At 40.9% G+C, this 21,763-nt stretch overlaps 1 protein-coding gene across 1 annotated transcript in view; it reads right to left on the reverse strand.

The window, feature by feature from the left end:
• dve (SATB1_N and homeodomain domain-containing protein dve) overlaps positions 1 to 21,763 on the reverse strand; it is a 474,059-nt gene that overhangs the window by 322,586 nt on the left and 129,710 nt on the right. The window contains exon 2 of the mRNA XM_067154226.2: positions 10,107 to 10,323. Within this exon, the coding sequence (XP_067010327.2) occupies positions 10,107 to 10,323 (217 nt within the window). The remainder of the gene's footprint in view (positions 1 to 10,106; positions 10,324 to 21,763) is intronic.

Below are 21,763 nucleotides of genomic sequence, written 5' to 3' on the forward strand. Positions count from 1 at the left end.
AACCAAGGCTATGAAATTACTAGGCATTCTCTACCGCTTCACAGAAATTTCTGATCTCACTGCTCTAAGACACTTCTTCCTCACGATTATCCAACCTCTCTAGAACTATTGCTCTCCAATTTGGACAACAGCCTTTCCATCCAATATTAACCAGTTAGACAGAGCAGTGACCTTCTTTTCTGCAATTGTTAGGAAGCTCAGAAATCTGTCTCCGCAGCAGGTATCAAGGGCAATAAATGTGTCACCCCTGCACTTCACGCGACAGGTAGCTGACCTAAGTTTCCTCCACAGGATCTTAAATGGGCATTACCGCTCGGAACACACTGTCTCACTCTTCCCTCTCCTTGTTCCTTTCCGCTCCACCAGAATCACAAACCTTCTCCACATTCCCCACAGTCAACACTGAATACTTCAACAATCTTTCCTAATCCGCCTCCCAACTCTCTTTAGCACTATTAACAGGAGACAAGAGCTTGATATAATAGCAAATAAAAGTACATTCGAGAGGGGTGTAAATAGTCCCTTAAGGATAAGTTGATGTGGAGTGGTTATACCGTCATCTTGACCCATGAAGACTCTGCTATGAACACGGGCATTCTCATAGTTTTCGATTTGGACAGTTGTTATTAGAAGGCTATGACCCTTATCTTGTTATCTTTTGTTATGTCATATTTCAATATGAAAGTTTACATTCGTTAATTAGTGTGTTGTCATCACAAGTGAAATTTGTTCAGTGTACCTGTATCTGTAAATAAATAAATAAATAAATAAATAAATAAATAAATAAATAAATAAATAAATAAATAAATAAATAAATAAATAAATAAATAAATAAATTATCACCATGTCTAGTTTCCAGTTTATAATCAAGAATCATCGACAAAATGCTATACTTTTGTGTGGTAAACATATTGCAGATAGATAGCTCTAGTAGCATTAGCAACTGTGACTATTACATGTGAGTGTTGGCTGTATGAAGGGTAGAGACGAGAGGGATGAACGGATACGTGTATGTGGTAGAGGGATAGAGAGATGGAGGCTTTTATTAAAGAGAACACACGTATAATTACGATGGAAAGAGATTCTATGGCAGTACAGTATACTTCAAAGAGATAATCCCATAACCAAATTAAAGGAACAGCAACGGAATTTTTTGCAAAAATTAATCTCATATTCCAGCTTATCCTTCAACGAACTGTTTTTTAACATTTTTTTCAATACGATTACATTTGTCTCTTCAGCCTCACCAGTATGTATGTGTCAGAAAGAAAAGTCGTCTGTCAGCATTCTATCTCTCTCCCAACATACGGCTCTTAATTTTTGATGATTTGCGAGCATACATCCGTCTGTATCTCTATAATCCGGTTATAAACAACCAATTTCACCGATCATCTTCCTTTTTAATATTTTCTATATCAAACATGGTTTGAAAAAGCATATCCTTCATGATGGTCCTCTCACCCCCTTCCAAAAAAGTATAAAAAACGCTTTTTAAGCTCTGCTTTTCCAATCTGTTCTTACTGAGATTTTCACTAAATTATTTAATATCACTGATGGCAGATTTTCTGTTCCCTAAAACTATACAGTCCCGCTTTACAGAGCAAGTACAGTAAAGCCCACACGGCACAGAATCTCGGTCGAGTTTCGTGTATTTTGGGGGGAGAGGAGTGTGGTGTAGAATGGCGGGGATGGGGATTTTGTTGGTAGTATTGGAAGCCTTAATCCATCACACAGTTGTAGCACCACACCAAATATATCGTCTATTTATATACAAAAAAGAGAGTACGGAGTACGTTACCAAGTACAGTATAAACACATTTTCGCACAGATTTATCCTTGTTTTAAAAATACCTCCATGCTCTCAGGTGAGGTTTTATAGATAGAATTTCTAGTACTAATCACACCGGTGCGTAGATAGAGAAGAATTACAGTATGCTGCGGATGAAGATACGAGGGTCATTCCGAAATTTCAACCTTGAACACATTCATTGCTATAATACTTAAGAGAAACGGAATAAAAGTATTACCGTAATTTCTCATAACTATGGTCCACTTTTTAGTATATTTGTCCCTTTCACTCATAAATGTTACAGTGGAATTCAACTATTCATAACTCTGTAACTTATCACTAGAGTCCGGATTATTAGGTGCTGATAGGTTAGAATGCAAACTAACTTAAGCCAGTAACAAGTATACCCTACACTGTACAACGGTTATGCTATGAGATTTGCATAGATATTAGGGGTACAGCTTATAGAATTCCCTGAATTTATGCTACTCTTCCTACATTATGATACAACGGGTTGCATGACACTTCTTACAAACCAAATTACTTTGCATTCTAACTTATTACCACCTACAAATCCGAGGTATACTTACCAATAACCAATTTTTAATTTAATGTAAGAATTGGGCACATGTGTGCATAATGAAAGAATATCACGTCGTACAATAGGAGCTGATTGAGTCTGTACTTTTCTTTACACTTGTTAATACGAGCAAATCTCACATAGAAAGGTCATAGGAGTAGAGTAAGTGTCCTCCTGCAAGTACTTGGGCACCATGCCGAACGACCAATGTGATTCCAAACGAGAAATAAAATCTAGAATTGAGCAGGCCAGGAAAAAATTAATTACCATGAATACATTTATTGTAAGGTGAGAGCTTAGTCTGCAGCTACGATTCCGCATATGCTACATATTCCCTGTTCTATGTGGATGTGAAATCTGGACTATGGATCCAAGCAATGAAAAACGTATAGACGCCTTTCAAATGTATCTGTATCGCAGTCTCTTGCCATACCTTGCATATTGAAAATTTATAATGGCGAAGTCCTTCATTGGATGAAAAAGAACTTCTACAAATTATAAATCAAAGGAAAACAAAATACATGCATAGGGCATGTTATGAGGAGTGAGCGGTATGAATTAATACAGCTAATTATTGAAGGAAGGATACCAAAAAAAAACGATCCGTTGGAAGACAGATATATTCATGGTTAAAGGACATTCGAAGATGGCACAGATGTACATCAGAAGAAACTGTACATGTTACACTGTCAAGATTAATTAATTTCGTGTGGCTATTTCTAGCCGAGTGCAGCCCTTGTAAGGCAGACCCTCCGATGAGTGTGGGTGGCATCTGCCATGTGTAGGTAACTGCGTGTTATTGTGGTGGAGGATAGTGTTATGTGTAGTGTGTGAGTTGCAGGGATGTTAGGGACGGCACAAACACCCAGCCCCCGGGCCACTGGAATTAACCAAATAAAGGTTAAAATCCCCGACCCGGCCGGAAATCGAACCCGGGACCCTCTGAGCTGAAGTACCATTCAGCCAACGAGTCGGACACTGTCAAGATGAGAGCTGGCTACGTAGATCGCCAACCCTCGTTTGAAGATGGCGTCTTAAGAACAAGATGATATTTGTCACATGACAGGTTGCAGAGATCACAAAAGCAATCCTGTTGAGGTTCATCATCATCATCATCATCATCATCATCATCATCATCATCATCATCTACTGAAGGCTATGCCTTGTCGCTGTAGCCACATCTGATGACCTTCTGCTAACCTCTTCGTGTTGTTATATGAACCACATGCCAGTTATTGATATACGACATCCTTGGTCGTCCCCTGTGTCTCTTTACCAGTACTTTACCTTCAAGAAACCGTTAGTTCCGTTGTCAAATGATGAAGGTCCTGTTTGGGTCTTGTCCATGACCGATCTAGTATTGCATTTGTGGTGTAAAACTCCCGCCACATTGTTTTCCTCTTGTACAACTTGCTCAGTTAATCCTGAAGGGTGCGAGAATCTTATTTTTAGAAGAAACTTCTTTTGCGAGTTCGTATAGTAATCTTCACGGGATGTATTTGGAGCTAACTTCAAGAAACGGGCCTTTGTTTTCTCCAGATTTTTTCGATTTATGAGATTTTTCCAAAGATTTCTATACCGTGACATAAGGTCAGAATGGTTTTAGCTTCGAAGAATTTTAAGGCAGAAGGGAGACTTGAGAATTTGACGTCCTTGATGTGGAACATTCCCTTGGTTGCTGTCATGGCTCTCTCCATAACGTGTGTCCTGAAAAACTTTGTTGTTGGGCGCAGCGTTAACGCCAGGTACCTGAAGCAGTTCACAATTTTCAATGGCTTCTCCTTTATGAAGATGATATCTTTCTTTGATCATCTCCCACCTTTTCTGAACACCACTTGGGCTGTCTGGATTTCAGGAAAGGGTTATCAAGTTCTCCGGCAGAGAATGAGGCATAGCAATAAACGTTTTATGACTGCAGAGAAGTCTGTGCGACGTAAGAAAGTACCAAAATAAAAGGATATCCTGATTCTACCCAACTTGCACTCCCTACCGAAACACTGGTATGAAAACAGAGCCATCTGAAGATTATTTTTACTTTTAAGGCACCTAACATGTACATTATCAGCCCGTGAAGTTAGAATAATTTCGTCTGAGAAAAGACTTTTTCTTGATTGCAACTACGAACTCACTTTTAGATTTTCTACAACTTAATTCGATTCTAATAGTATACTGCCATCCTAAAAGAATACTCATGCGAAGTACGTGAAATATTCCACTTGTTCCGCATTTCCTACCTGGCAGTGAATCCTCTTAGGTGTTGTTGCTTGATTCATAGGTCCACAGACTGGTTTAATGTAGCTCTCCATGCCACCCTATCCTGTGCTAATCTTTTCATATCTACGTAACTGATGCATCCTACATTTGTCATATTCATACCTTGGTCTACCCATACCGTTCTTAATGCCTACACTTCCCTCAAAAACCAACTGAACAAGTCCTGGGTGTCTTAACATGTGTCCTATCATTTTATCCCTTCTTCTGGTCAAATTCAGTCAAATCGATCTCCACCCACAAATTCGACTTAGTACCTCTTCATTCGTGATTCGATCTATCCATCCCACCTTCAGCATTCTTCTGTAACACCACATTTCAAAGGCTTCGATTCTCTTTCTTTCTGAGCTAGTTATCGTCCATGTTTCACTTCGACACAATGTCACGCTCCGGACGAAAGTCCTCAAAAACACATCTTTCTAATTCCTATAACTATGTTAGAAGTGAGTAAATTTATTTTCTTAAGAAAGACTTTCATTGCTTGTGCTAGTCTGCATTTCATGTCCTCTTTACTTCTACCATCGTTAATTATTCTACTATCCAAGTAACAATATTCCTCTTCTTCCTATAAGACTTCATTTCCTAATTTAATATTTCCTGCATCACCTAACATCGTTCGTTATATCTACCTTACAATATTCCGTCAGAAAATTCCAGAAGCTATAATCCTGGACGAGACCAATATATTTCCTTCCTTTCACCTGGTTACCTAATTACGTGGAGAGTGCAATGGCCTTATCCAGTATCTCCCTTCTGGGGAAATACCGAATATTACCTTATATGTCTACTACTGATTGCTCTGCAAGGAAACGGAGGATTTTTCCACAGTGCATCATCCCAGCTTAACAAATTCGGCGATCATTTCATAAGTCATGTGAACTGTGTTCTATCTTGCCAATACAGCTGTAGCAATGGAAACCACTTTCTTACTTATCCTGAACAACGGCTCTTAAACCGAGCGAGTGATAGCGTAGTTTGGGTCCCTCTGCTGTAAGCCTGAATTCAGGAGATAGTGGGTTCGGACCCCACTGTCGGCAGCCTTGAATACGGTTTTCCATGGTTTCCCACTTTTACACCAGTCAAACTTTGGAGATGTACCATAATTAAGACCACGGCCGTTTCCTTCCTATTCCTAGCCGTTTCTTATCCCATCGTCGCCATGGGATGTGCTTCTCAATGCCAGAAGCAAAGTAGGTCCAGCTGCAAGAGCCTAACAGGGGAAGAGGAAACTGAATAATAATAATAATAATAATAATAATAATAATAATAATAATAATAATAATAATAGTAATAATAATAATAAAAACAATAATAAGCAACTGGGTGAGTATGAAGCTGGATTTCGAAAGGTAGATCTTGTTCAAAACAAATATTTAACTTAAAATCCATAATTCGCCATAGGATATTGAATTCAAAAGACATTGTGACTTTTGTAGATTTTAGAAAGGCCTTTGACTCGGTTGATAGAGATACCATAGATAACACAATTCGTGAATTTGGAGTGAAAACTAAATTGGCAAACATAATACGTGAAACCCTTACTGACACAATTTCAAAGGTGAAATTTATGAGTGAGATATCAAAACCTATTAAGATAAATACAGGGGTACGGCAAGGTGACGGTTTGTCACCCCTTCTATTCAACTGTGCCCTAGAAAAATTGTAAGCATTTGGAACGTAAAGCTTAAAGAGCATAACATTTTGCCCGGTAACTTTGAGGAGAAAAAACAAAGGCATTGAACTAAACTGCCTAGCATTACAGACGATTTTCCTATATTGTCAGAAAACCTAACAAGTGCAACAACACAGATCAATCTCTTGGAAGAAATAGCCAACAAGACAGGTTTGAGAATCTCCGTAGAAAAAACAAAATTTATTACAACATCAAGAATGCTCCAAAAATTTTCGCAACAGAGTAAGAGTAACGAAATTCAAATATCTGGGAGAAATAATTCAAGAAAACAGTTTAGACAAATCAGCAGTAGAAGAAAGGATACACAAGATGGAAAGAGCATATGGTATCACAAAGAATTTTATAACAAAAAGTGTCTTAAAAATCTTAAAATAAGGCACTACGCTACAGTCGTGAAACCGGAATGCTTATATGCAAGTGAATGCCAGGTACTAAACTATAGATTAGATAAGCTTGAGGTACTAGAAAGGAAAATCATGAGAAAAATCTTAGGTCCTGTGAAAACAAAAGAAGTATGGAAATTAAGATCCAATGATGAAATATACAGGAACATAGAAAACATAACAGAAACCATAAGAAAAAGGAGGTTGCAATTTTTCGGACACATTTACAGAATGGATGATTCCAGATTAACAAAAAGGATTTTCAAGTACCTTTGGGACAAAACGGCAACAACTAGCTGGATTCAAGAAGTAAACAAAGATACAGAAAGAAATAATATAAGAGAAGAAGAAAAAATGGACAGAGAAATTTTTATAACGAGGGTAATAAGTAGGCCTATGCAAGGATTGCAAGGAAGATGGAACAAGAAGCCTGGTGCGAAATGGTCCGAGGACAGAAGGAAACAGCATAGTGAAAGGATGAAAGAATATTGGAAAGAGCGGAAGGGAAAACGATAAAGTATAAAGAACTGAAGTGAAATTGGCACGTGGTACTTAGCAGGCCTCATCGGAAATAATAATAATAATAACAATAATAAAAATAGGCTACCTGCGTGTTAATATCGACGTTCCGTTTTACCCCAAGAGATGGTAGAGTAAACTGTTAGGCTGTCTACGGCAGAGTTTTAATTAATTTTGTCGGGTAACATGTGTCACAAGAGATATCTTACAAGACGACATTGTAGAACATAGAGTACCGAATGGATATTTTTCTGCCATCACTCTTGATCATTCCTTAGGAAGCGACCGTGGCCTTAATTAAAGTATAGTCCTAGCATTTGCCTGGTATAAAAATGGAAAACCGTGAGCACCATAGCCGCCGTCGTTGAGATTCCGCCTCACTATCTCTCAAACCCAAATTTCGAGCTCCATGGCCCGCTTCATGCTATCAATTTACTTGGTTGTAAAAAAGAAAACGAAAAAAAAAGCACACCTTTACCTTCGCAAATACCAAATGATCATGAATATGTCTCTCGGCCATGGTCATCCATCAATAGCTGCCAATTTCCGATGCATACAAGCCATAAGACATTTCTGCAGGGTTGCTAGGTAACTTTGTCTGGTCATCCATCCATTCCTTACGTCACAGCCTGCACGGTTGTTATGGTTACACCTCCGTCACACATTCGGTGGCGTCAAGCTACACAAATCTCCGGATGACTCCAGCTATAAGACATATTTATGTCAAAAGTCAAGTCATCTCCGTACAGGCCATGTAGGCCAGACAGCCCCTAATTTCACTCGGTTGTAACTTACCGGTAGGTGCAATAAAATGTAGGGGTGGGTACGAAAACAAGGGGAGGGGGGTGTAATTGGAGTTAGAACCCTCCTCACATCGACATTTTTACAAAAGATAATAAACAGAGACTGACAATAAACAGGTGAAAGTCGACCTAAAAAGGTGGCTCTTTTGAACTATGACAGAGACATAACTGTAAAACCGACAGATCGGTTGAATCTATTTTCTAGGAAGCTGATAAAGTTGATGATGGTTGTTGTTTAAAGGGGCCTAACATCCAGGTCATCGCCCCCTAATGGTTCGAAATGAGACGAAATGGAATGACAAATTAAAAGTCCAAAATCCTTCACTGACCAGAATTCAAAACGTGAGGACGAAGAATGAATGGATGGATATGAACTGAAAACAATCAGTGACTCGCATTCACAGAAACTGACGTGAAACAATAGTATTACTGACCAAGGGACTTCGTCTAGAGCATAATACTGAATCGATGATGCTTTTAGTCGAAAGGGGGTAAAAATCCAACTCACCGGCCCCTCATAATGGTACTTATCGCTAGGAGAGTAGAACCATGGTATTTGCCTGTTGCGGTACTAATCAAAAGTAGCGTAGACTAGTGTTATTCCACACAGTATGCTACTACTCATAGGTAATGAAATTCGCACATGTAATACAGACCTATTGTGTTTCCCATATTGCGGCGCCATTTACAGGTAAAGCAAACCTATGGTGTTCAACACATACGTGTACTAACCACAGGGACCCGCACTATCCCGTGGCGTTCGTCATATAGTGGGTACTAATCATAAGTAAGCCAGAACCATGGTGTCCTTCCTAAAGTGGTACTAATCACAGGTACTGTAGAAGCCAGCAACACACTCTGTTGCTACCAATCACAAACCTATTTGGTACCTAACAGAGTGGTACTACGCGCAAGTAAAAGCGACCCATGGTGTTCCCCGCGTGGTGGTACTGATCACAAGTAGTTTCATGGTTCTAATACAATCATCCCTTGGTTGCCCCTTTTATTCGCCTCTTACGACAGGCAGGGGATACCGTGGGTGTATTCTTTGCCTGCGTCCCCCACCCACAGGAGGTTTTCTAAGAAGCCTCGAAGCTTGGTTTTAGACTGTAATCTCAACAAACCAATCGCTGTAAATTGTTGATCTTGATCATATTGTTCTGGTTCTGTATTTTAATATAAGATTTTTTAGAGTAGGCCTACTGCAATGTCAATATCAACATAATTCGCTTGTATGAGTGTCCTTATAATGACACACACCCACAAGCAGCTTCAGTATGTTCTATCATCCTTTTGAACGAGGGCAAGTTAGTTAGTATCTTCAATTTTGCTCTAATTGTCTTTCGGATGGCTCTCTGACGTTGTGTGCTCACCAGCCGCTAGATGGCACCGTTGTCTACGTCTGTGGTATGTTTCAGCGTTATCAGATCAGCACAGCTTGCGCTGTTACGACGTAAAGATGACCGCGACACTCTCAGTTTGCACCAAGGATGAACAGCGCTCCGTAATCCGTTTTTTTGTGGTCTGAGGGTGTACCAGGAACGAAAATTCATAGAACACTCATTCGCCTGTTATTCAGGATCATATCACGCACTTGTTCAATATTGGCATCAGTTACGGCTGCAGATGGACGCCCGGATCTTTCCTCATCCTTCACGCTCGTGCGACCCTTTTTGAACTGTTCAATCCACTGGTAAACACTTCACTCTGGCAAAACACTGTCCCCGTATTGTGCTGAACGTCTTCTATGAATTTCCGTTCCTGGTGCACCCTCAGACCACAAGAAACTGATTTCAGAACGCTGTTCTTCTAGTGTAAACAGAGAGTGGTGCGGCCATTTTTACGTCACAACAGCGCAAGCAGTGCTGGGCTGATCCCCCAAATCAGTCGATCCTGTCTTTGCTACTGAATAAAAACCATAAAACCCTGCAATGATGCAATGAATCAAGTTTTTACAGTGGAAATCTTTAGAGTTATGCATTTTAAGTTCAAAGGGGAGGGTCTAGAACGTACCCTGCTCCCTCAAAGGCGACAAGAATATATATAGAGAAAACAATTTTGTACTCACCAGACGAATTCTTGGTGACATCGTATTCTTCGTTGGGTGTTGTCGCCATCATAGGCTCTTGTTTGGGCGTGGAGGATGGGGGCGGCGGAGATCGAGGGATGGAGGAAGGTGGTTCGGTGCCTACAGTTGAGGCGGAGGAAACACGAAGCGAGGGAGGTGGTGGAGCCGAAGGGGATGGTGGTGTCTTGCAGCCTCTGGTAAGCGCCATTGCTTGATTCTGTGGACAAAACAGTAGAAATGAGAACTGCAATCCATGCTCATACACTAAGGAACAAAATGCAATACGCAAGACAAATGAAACACTGAAATGTAACGGCCGCAAGTTTTTGAGGGTTTCATAGACTTTCTTATTACAAGTAAAAGGCAAACAATATGTGGGTAAACAAAATATTCAATAGAAGGTGGTACACTTCGAATAGTCGGTGCAGTATGGGTCTGTGATCTGAGAAATAAGAGACATAATTTAAGTTACTTATTGTAAATTGTTTTCGCTGTTTTAATTTCTCATAGTAACGCCTATTACGCTATTTTCGTTTCATTTCCTTCATTCCTTCATCATTCACTTTTCTCGTCTCAACTCTTTATTTTGCACGTTTTTGCCGAACCCTAATCAAATCTTTCGTTTCCATTATTAAATGTGTTATTCTATAAAAGTGACCACAATATATTTACAACGACAGCTAACTTCCAACTGGGCGTGCGAGGTTTTTTTCGGGGGAAGGGAGGAGAAACCCGCTCCCCCCGCGTGGCGATCAACTCTCATCTACATCGCCTCCGGCATGCTACTAGTTCTAAGAATAAAAAAATTGCAGGGAGGATTGGGAGTGTGATACTAAAGAGTATCTGCCTGTTCCCATGCTCAGCATGGTACCAGGCTAGATGCGCTGATGGGTATCAACAGCAGTGTAATCGGGTAATAAGGGTCAGGAAAAACCACAACACTGTGCCATCTTACAACAGAGTATGCGTGTGACGTCACACATTAAGCACAAATTTTCTCTTACTTCTAAGCGCTATTTCATGAAAGTTTCGCTTTTTTTGTTGCAACAGGTCGCCTTATCTGTCAATTGAGACATTAAACATAATCATAGGTTGAATACACTCGACAATATACTTACGCGTTCTACCCAAACACTAGAAAATGTCGACGCCATGAGAATGTTGGGTAGGTGTTAGAAACAAGTAAATGCACATACGTGAGGTTTAGAGAGATTCTTGACATGTACATGTCATACAGATGGGAGTCATCTGATTCCCCTGTGGGTGGGGGCGGTAGAATAACACCCACACTATCCCCTGCCTGTCGTAAGAGGGGACTGAAAGGGGCCCCAGGGGCTCTGAACTTGGGAGCGTGGATTGGCGACCACGCGGCCCGTAGCTGAGTCCCGATATTACTTCCACTTACTAGTGTCAGGCTCCTCGCTTTCAGCTGTCCTAGCTTACCTCCCTTGGTCAACTCTTGTTCTCTTTGACCGCGACGGTATCAGGTTTGCGAATCCTAGGGAGTCTTTCATTTTCACGCCCTTAGTGGCCCTTGTCTTCCTTTGGCCGATACCTTCATTTTTCGAGGTATGGTATCCGTTCCAATTTTTCCCTTTGATTAGTGTTATATAGAGAATGGTTGCCTAGTTGTACTTCCCCTTTGAACAATAATCACCACCACCACCACCGGAGTCATCTGAAGTTAGCAATCCAAAATGTGTGACGGAATGTTACTTAGCAACCGTGCAGATGGATGGCCATGGCGGAGTCATATAAAAAGGCACTTTTTCTCAAAGAGTACGGCTCCATGGCTAAATGGTTACCGTGCTGGCCTTTGGTCACAGGGGTCCCGGGTTCGATTCCAGGGAGGGTCGGGAATTTTAACCATCACTGGTTAATTTCGTCGACACGGGGACTGGGTGTTCATAATCATTTCATCCTCAGCACAACGCGCAGGTCGCCTACAGCCGTCAAATCAAAAGACCTGCACCTGGCGAACCGAACATGTCCTCAGACACTCCCGGCACTAAAAGCCATACGCCATTTCATTTCTCAAAGAGGTCTCATCTCGTCATATTCTGAAGAACTGGTTATTCCATACGTGGTAGCTTCCTAGGTCTTCAGTCAGTTTTCCCATTTCTTGCACGGAATCCTACACTTGCCGAATCCAAATTCCACACAGATGTTTCTCGAAAACGACTCGTAAGATGCAAATAAATTAATCGTTATCAGTCTGAGTTCTGTTTATTGAAAGTCATATTATTTATGATCATTTGATTTTCCAAGAGGGAAATTAAACACCATACTTTTCTGATCGAGCTCTCCCATGCTTCTAAAATACTGCTTAACGTCTTAAAGAATAGAATAAAGAAAAGGGTTTTGCAGTATTTGGACGATGATTATCTTGGGTTCAGAGCTGGCGAAAGCACGATGGAGGCAATTTTATCATAATATTCAATTTCTGAAAGGAGAATCGTACTCGACAGGAAAATCTGTCACATTTGATTTAAGAGAAAGCACTTGACGCGGTAAACTGAAACTCCATATTTCCAGCAATGAAAAGATTTGGCACTGACTTGACGGATAGGTGCCTCAGATCAAATTTGTACAAATCGCAGGGCACCAAAATTGAAGTAAATGGTAGTAAGAATATACCGAAAATAAGGTGGCCACTGAGGAAGCCATTACAGCTCTGAAAGAGAAATTTTAAAATGAATTTAAATAAATGGAAAACGATCACGCAGTGTAATATATGCATACGACATCGCTATTGCTGAAGTAACAAAAATGAATATGAATAAGACGGTATTAAAATGTTTTAAACAAATTAAAGGCCAAAATTAGCAATAAAAAGACTACGATAGTACTGTTAAACAAAGAAAATCACAGATAGGAAGCAGCTTGAAAATAATTAGATAAAATGTTGAAGTTCTGTTACCTACAATTAATGTAGACCCCGGATTTTTGGACAGTAACAGGTTAGAATGCAAACTAATTTGGTTAGTACGAAATGTAGTCCATCCTGCTCCTCCATAATGTAGTAAGATTAATATTAATTCTAGGGGTTCTGAAAGTGTGCGCTCCTATTGTTTATGCAAACCTGATAGCATAACCTTTGTGCAGGCTACGGCACTCTTGTTTTTCGCTTCAGTAAATGTGGCTTCTGACCTATTACTGCCACAATTTCCGGGGTGGGTGGGTGGGTGGGTTGGTTGGTTGGTTGGTCGGTCGGTCGGTCGGTCGGTCGGTCGGTCGGTCGGTCGGTCGGTCGGTCGGTCGGTCGGTTGGTTGGTTGGTTGGTTGGTTGGTTGGTTGGTTGGTTGGTTGGTTGGTTGGTTGGTTGGTTGGTTGGTTGGTTGGTTGGTTGGTTGGAGTTCCTGATATTCTCATAGCGGACTGAACAATGGAGCCATCCACCTCCGTGGCGTAACGGTAGCGCCTATTAGCAGACGCCCTTGCAGGCCCGGATTCGATTACCGGTACTGCCGAAGATTTAATAATGGCAGGAGTGCTAGTATGTGTTTGAAATGGTACACCCAGCTCACCACGACTGAGGTGGGTGCAAAGTGTTGCACAACTTCGGGACGAGGCCATGAATTTACTTCCTTTCTGGAGCTATACGCATATTTGTTTATTTATTTATTTACTTTGGGTCACTTTTTCCCCACTCTGACAGGTTTACGGACGCGACCTCTATAGCACACGTGGGCATGGCCCGGTTTTACAGCCGGATGACTTCCCTGACCAAGGAATGGAGGAAGTAGATTCAACTATTACATGGGTAAGATGACTACTAGTCTATAAACGAAGACGTGTGCTTAAAGATGAATATAAACTCACAATCGGCGAGTCGGAGTATTTCAACTTACGTGCATTAAACCATTGATAACCGGGCGAGTTGGCCGTGTGGTTCGGAGCACACAGCTGTGAGCTCACATACGGTAGACAGTGGGTTCGAACCCCACTGTCAGCAGCCCTGAAGATGGTTTTGCGTGGTTTCCCATTTTCACACCAGACAAATTCTGGGGATGTACCTTCATTTAAGGCCACGGCCACTTCCTTCCCATTCCTAGGCCTTTCCTATCTCATCGTCGCCATAAGACCTGTCTGTGTCAGTGCGACGTAAATCAAGTAGCAAAAGAAGACAACTGATCCGGAGGGGAATCGAACCCGGAGCACTGAACAGAAAGTCAACTCAGCCAAGAAAGAGGTCGAAATAATTAATTAGGGGGCACTATAGCTGAGGGCCGGTCGCACGGTGTAGGGGTAGTGGGTGCCTGTCTGGTACCCGGGTTCGATTCCGGGCAAGGTCAGGGATTTTCACCTTGATCTGAGGGCTAGTTCGAGGTCCTCTCAGCCTACGTGATTACAATGGAGTAGTTATCTGACGGAGAGAAAGTGACACCGGTCTAGGAAGCCAAGAAAAACGGCCGATAGGATTCGTCGCGCCGAACACACGAGATCTCGTAATCTGCAGGCTTTCGGATTCAACAACGTTTGCCTGGTACACCATGGCCCTTCGGGAAAGGGGGACACCTTTTTTTTTCTAAAGCCACACCCCTATAAATGTCATTTTCGAAAGGTGGTTCTCAAAATTTCGGCACCTCGGTGTCTCCTAAAACCTTCAACGGATTTAATACGAAGTTATAACAACGACATTAATAACAAGGGAAGAATTTTCACGCACTAATGGGTAACAATACAAAAGTGTCATCCAGCACGCTCCACAGTTATGTAAGGTGAATTGCATTAATGTTAGGGGATTTGACAATTCATATCCCCAAAATTATTGCATATCCCACTGCACTGCGTCTTGTTAAATACGTTTGCATTCTGTCTTGGTCTCCCTCTACTTCTCTTACCCTCTATAACGGAGTTCATTGTTCTCCTACGTAACCTATACTCCTCCATTCACCTCACATGACCTCACCACCGAAGCCGGTTTATGCGTTCATTTCTAACTTAGCCTTTATCTCCTCATTCCAAGTACCCTCCTGCCATTGTTCCCACCTGTTTGTACCAGCAATCATACTCGCTACTTTCATGTCTGTTACTTCTAACTTATGAATACGATATCCTGAGTCCACCCAGCTTTCACTCACGTAAAGCAAAGTTGGCCTGAAAACAGACCGATGTAAAGATGGTTTCGTCTGGGAGCTGACTTCTTACAGAATACTGTCTATCGCAACAGCGAGCTCACTGCATAAGCGTTACTACGCCTTGATTCAATCTCACTTACTATATTACCATCCTGGGAGAACACACATCCTAAATACTTGAAATTATCTACCTGCCCTAGCATTGTATCACGAATCTGACATTCAATTCTGTTGAATTCCTTACCTACTGACATTAATTTAGTCTTCGAGAGGCTAATTTTCATACCATACTCATTGCACATATTTTCAAGTTCCAAGATATTACACTGCAGGCTTTCGGCACAATCTGCCATTAAGACCAAGTCATCAGCATACTGTAGGCCAGACTGCTTACTACATTTCCACCTAACTGAATCCCTCCCTGCCACTTTATACCTTTCAGCAGATGATCCATGTAAACTACGAACAACAAAGGTGAAAGATTACAGCCTTGTGTACCCCAAGTAACATCAACCAAGAACTCATTATACCACCAATTCTCACTGCAGCCCAATTGTCAACATAAATGCCTTTAATTGATTTTTAATAATCTACCCTTAATTCCATTGTCCTCCAGTATGGCCAACATCTTTTCCCTCGGTACCCTGTCATATGATTTCTCTAGATCTACGAAACATGAACACAACTGTCTATTCGTCTCGTAGCATTTTTCAATTACCTGGCGCATAATGAAAATTATTATTAATATTTGGTTAACACGCAGATCCATCAACAATTTTATCGACGATTCACCATCGATCACAATGTTATATTTCCCTGTGATGAAGTAGAAGCAATCATTTTGGAGAAGTCTGAACGTGAACCCGAGTAAGAGTAACGCAATGATCAAACCATTCACTTCTAAAAATAATTGTGTGTTCTGTAGGTGTAGCAACTCCTTTCCACCTGATGGACGGGCAGATATGTCTTAAGTCTAAGAATATCCCAACCACTCGGAAAGCCAATGACACGACTGTAACAGTTTCTCATCCGTCTTGTGAAACGGTTAAACCCTTGTGGAGCCACTTTCACGAGGAAAATAGCTGCAGGATAATCACAGCCAGACTAATTAGCTGTCATCACTCAAGTTCAAATACTCTTCCTTTAAGACGAAGGACGGGCGTGTCCAAGGGATGACTTCCACAATGTGGTCAGAGTAGAAATCACGAAATAATAATATAATTTCGTGTGGCTATTTCTAGCCGGGTGCAGCCCTTGTAAGGCAGACCCTCCGATGAGGGTGGGCGGCATCTGCCATGTGTAGGCAACTGCGTGTTATTGTGGTGGAGGATAGTGTCGTGTGGTGTGTGAGTTGCAGGGATGTTGGGGACAGCAAAAACACTTAGCCCCCGAGCCACTGGAATTAACCAATGAAGGTTAAATTCCCCGACCCGACCGGGAATCGAACCCGCGGACCATTCAGCCAACGAGTCGGACATCACGAAATGATGTCGCTTATTATATTCTTCAAGGGGGATACTAATATCTATATATCTATAAAATAACATACCGGGCGAGTTGGCCGTGCGCGTAGAGGCGCGCGGCTGTGAGCTTGCATCCGGGAGATAGTAGGTTCGAATACCACTATCGGCAGCCCTGAAGATGGTTTTCCGTGGTTTCCCATTTTCACACCAAGCAAATGCTGGGACTGTACCTTAATTAAGGCCACGGCCGCTTCCTTCCAACTCCTAGGCCTTTCCTATCCCATCGTCGCCATAAGACCTATCTGTGTCGGTGCGACGTAAAGACCCTAGCAAAAAAAAAAAATATCATGTCCTGACTGACTGATCATCATTGCCGAGCCCAAATTACTGGGCATAAAGAAATTAGATGTTGCGGATACATTTATTTTACAGGGTAGATGCTCACTAAGGAAGGTTTTTTGGATATTCAGTCGCTAAGGGCGTGAAAAGGTGGATGATTTTTTAAAAAATTAGTGTATATTTATCCCATAAACTTAACAGTTTACAGACGTAAAAATCGGTACATGGAATCTCTTTTAAAAATAAAAAATCTCATCGCACAGCCATCGTGCGTGTTAGATGGTGGTTGCGTCTTGTTAAATACGTTTGCACTCTAACCTATCAGCGCCTAACATTCCTTTCCCTAATTAATTATTATTTTTCTTTTCGAAAAATCCATTTAAGGCGGATTAAACGAAGTGAAAATGGGGTGAATTTTTAAAATTATATCTCAAAAACTTCACATGTTACAGGCGTAAAAATTCGTATTTGGAATCTCCTTTAAAAATAAAGAAGCACGCATTTTTTGTTTTCGGCAAATCGGGTGGAGGATGGGTTGGAAAGAAATGAAGAAGGAGTTGAATTATTTTTATGAGGATACCAATATCTTAAAAACTGAAGATATTACAGACGTGGAAATAGGTATTTGGAACCTCCTTTAAAAATCAAGAAACAGTATTTCTTTTCGACTTGATAGAGGACCGTTTCTCACATGTACAGTTCTATGTCGCATGTTCCAGAGTTAGCTCTGCCAGTAGCCTGGTCATACCATACCACAAACGTGGTTTACAAAGAGCTTCTGGGGTAAAAGAAACTCAATTTTTCGGTTAATTTTTATACTTTGGCGATTTTCAGATACTAAGTGCAGTACCGAGGAACGATTTATTTTATCAATTTACAAAATTCACGCGAGGTAAGCCACATGTGATAGCTAGTCTCGCATATACCTGTTGTTCACATTGTTGTTTTAACCGCCTGGTGGCCATAAGTGTTAAGGCGTCAAGCCTTTAAGGTCTGACATCATGATTAGCTGGTTCGAGTCCCGTTTGGTTGAAAAAAATGTCGCCATCAGAATGTTGTCCGGCAGGGTAACAGAGGTAATTGTTTACAATTCCTAATCACTAGATTGCGCGACAAAAGCCTGAATACGCCGTGTGGATCACGTAGCTCTTCTGTGCTAACCTTTCCATTTTTATAGGACTACTACATCCTATGTTTGGTGAGTTGCATAAATGTTAGGGGATATGACAATTCATATCCCCAATATTATTGCAAATCTCACTGCACAGCCATCATGCGTGTTAGATGGTGATTGGGTCTTGTTAAATACGTTTGCATTCTAACCTATCAGCCCCTAACATTCCTTTCCCTAATTATTATTATTATTATAGACTGTTATGCCTTTCAGTGTTCAGTCTGCAAGCCTGTGTGAATTTACTAAACGTCCCCACAATCCTCTATTTGCAACTAGTGCTGTGGCCTCATTTAGTTCTATACCTCTTATCTTTAAGTCGTTAGAAAATGAGTCTAACCATCGTCGTCCTGATCTCCCTCTACTTCTCTTACCCTCCATAACAGAATCCATTATTCTCCTAGGTAACCTATCCTCCTCCATTCGCCTCACATGACCCCGCCACCTAAGCCGGCTTATGCGTACAGCTTCATCCAACGAGTTCATTCCTAAGTTAGCCCTTATCTCCTCAGTCCGAATACCCTCCTGTCATTGTTCCCACCTGTTTGTAAAAGCAATCATTCTCGCTACATTCATGTCTGTTACTTCTAACTTACGAATAAGATATCCTGAGTCCACCCAGCTTTCGCTCTCGTAAAGCCAAGTTGGTCTGAAAACAGACCGATATAGTTTCGTCTGGGTGCTGACTTCCTTCTTACAGAACACTGTTGATTGCAACTTCGGGCTCACTGCATCCTACATCTACGATAATATGTTTGTCACATTCATATCTTGGTCTACCGATACCTTTCTTCCTGGGTGTCTTAAAGATACGTCCTATTATCCTATCTCTTCTTCTGCTCATATCTATCCAAATCTCCTCTCAACAATTCGATTTAGCATACCTATATTTGTTTCATTCTCTTTCTTTCTGAGCTAGTTATCGTCCATGTTTCACTCCCATACAATGCCACTATCCAGACGAAAGTATTCTAAAACATACTTATAATTCGAAGTAAGAAAATGTATATATTTTTTTTTTAACAAAGACCATCTTTGCTTGTGCTAGTCTGCATTTATGTCCTCCTTACTTCTACCATCATTAGTTATTTTACTACCCAAGGTGCAATATTCATCTACTTCCTTTAAGACTCCATTTCCTAAACTAATATTTTATTTTCTGCATCACCTGATTTATTTTGAGCACTCCATTACTTTTGTTTTGAACTGAATTATTTTCACGCTGTACTCCTCCAAGACTGTGGCCATAACATCCAGCAATTCTTCTGCTGACTCAGATAAAATAAACAAAATGATCAGCAAATCTCAGTGTTTTGATTTCCTTTCGTTGAAGTGTGATTTCCTTCCAAAATTCCTCTTTGATTTGCTTTAGCGCCCCTTGTATATAATCCTCACTCTTTTGTGGATTGCTCCTTTTTCAAAGCCCTCGAGTCGATTCTTACCATTTCAAACTGACATTTGAACAGATTGTAGATTATCATTCTTTCTCGGTACCTGATCCCAATCACCTTCAGAATCTCAAAATTGCTTGGTCCATTATCAAATGTCTTTTCTAGGTTTACGATTTACATGTACGTAGAATTGTCCTTAATTCGCTCATTTACATAAAGTCAGGATTTCTTCTGAAGCCAAACCGGTCCTGTCCCGACTCAACATCAACTTGTCTTTCCATTCTTCTCTACATAATTCGTGTTAAAATGTTGCAGGCATGAGATAATTAAACGTGCGATAGTTTTCAAACTTGTCAGCACCGGCTTTCTTGGGAATAAATATAACAATATTTTGTAAAAAAGATAGCTACGGTGCATAGCTAAGGAAAGCTATACTCTGTATTTAGAATGAGAACGCTTGCATTCAATGCTCAGAGTCGTACGGTGGCCAGACAAGGTTTCTGGAGACCCTTGCTTAGTGTGGTGTAAAGGAGACATGTTCCTTAACGAAGGTTCTCTGTTAATCCCCCAATTATCCAAGGAGATTGTGTCATAGAGATAAGAAGGGCTTCGTGACAGGGCTTCAATCACTCCACCGTCAGACTGGAATGTGAATTAACAAGTCGCCTCCTCCCTTGGTATTCTCAGAGGAAATTCAACATTTCTTACCCTTATGAAGATCTACGGCCCTTCTAAATTTTTCTTGTTGTCCATTTTTAATAATGCATTCGGGAGATTGTCGGTTCGTGTTCCATCGTCCACGGTCTAGACGGAAATCTATGGATTCCCATTAGCACACTAGTCCGAATTTGCCCAACTATGGGCCGAACAGAACCTAATGCTAGCGGGTCATTCACTTCCCCCTGTTCTTCTTCTACTTCTGCCTATTCTTATTCTTCTCGGAACCTATTCATCCCTCCACTTCTGATCTTTCTCTTTTCGTCAGATAGTATCATTTTGGGCCTAAATGTTGGTGGTTTCTCTTCGAATGCCTTGATGTTGTCAACCTGGCTTCCGAACTGCCTTCCATTGTTGATCACATCTGCAGTAAGCCCAGTTTCCTCAGAATTCTTCTTGATCTCTTCCATCCTCTTCATCTTCGTCAGTCGGTTATCGTCCATTCTCACCAGATGTCCACAGAATATCTCTCTTCGTGTCCCTATTTTGACATATGCCTGGAAATCATTTGAAAATTTGCGTTACGGAAGTTAGCGTGACGGAAGTGTAACCTATACAGATTTCACCGAGAGAACCAGTCGTGATGTAAACATAAGCACGTGCTTGGGTTAACGTTTATTGGTTAGTGCTGCCGCGGGACAACTACGCGGAGACATGAAACTAGTTCTTTAGCCAAATCATGGCTAATGCGATCCTAGATGCAAAATGTCCGAAATATTATTCCTCAAATAATTTAAGTCAGAGAAATATACAACAAAACTATTTGTATTCAATGTTATTTAAAATAAACAAGCATTTCAAATTGAAGAGCACGAGGGACGCATTCGATCATGCTTGACCCGCCATTTTGTTAAGCTGTGAACTTAGGAAGCAAGCAGTACAGTGCGTAAGTGAGTGAGACATTATTGTTCTTGTGCAATGTGGATCACCGAGTTGAGTTCGTTAAGCATCGCAAAGGGAAACCTTTGAAAAGTAGCGAGAAGGCAATTGCATTGAATGTGTTTCATAAATTTTGTAAGAAATACCCGACTTTAACTTTAAAGGATTTGCGAAGCTGACATCCGAGTTCACTTGTGTTTCGGAGTGGAGCATTAATACCGCACGCAGCGAACGACTGCACCAAGGATTGGTAAGAACACCTGAGAAATCGAAGAAGCGTTACTTGGAAGGCGTTCGTCCTTTATCACATTCTGATTAGATAAAGTACCGGTACTGTACATTTTATTGTTTTAATATTGCCTCTTCTAAGTTCCTCGCTAGAATTTTACTTGATTAGAATATTAAATGTGTGAAGTTTTACTTATATGCGCTGTTATGATTGATTTATTACGTATTTACGTTTCGGCCATAAATTCAAATCTATCTTTTCTGATATGTTAAATATCGAGATGCCATTTATTATTCATTGTTGTTTATTTTCCGCGGACAGTGAGTATAATTTGTGCCGTAATCCGCAACACAATTGCCTGTCGACTACTGTACATGTTGACGTCGG

Source organism: Anabrus simplex, chromosome 10, assembly GCF_040414725.1.
Source record: "Anabrus simplex isolate iqAnaSimp1 chromosome 10, ASM4041472v1, whole genome shotgun sequence".
NCBI classification, from domain to species: domain Eukaryota; kingdom Metazoa; phylum Arthropoda; class Insecta; order Orthoptera; family Tettigoniidae; genus Anabrus; species Anabrus simplex.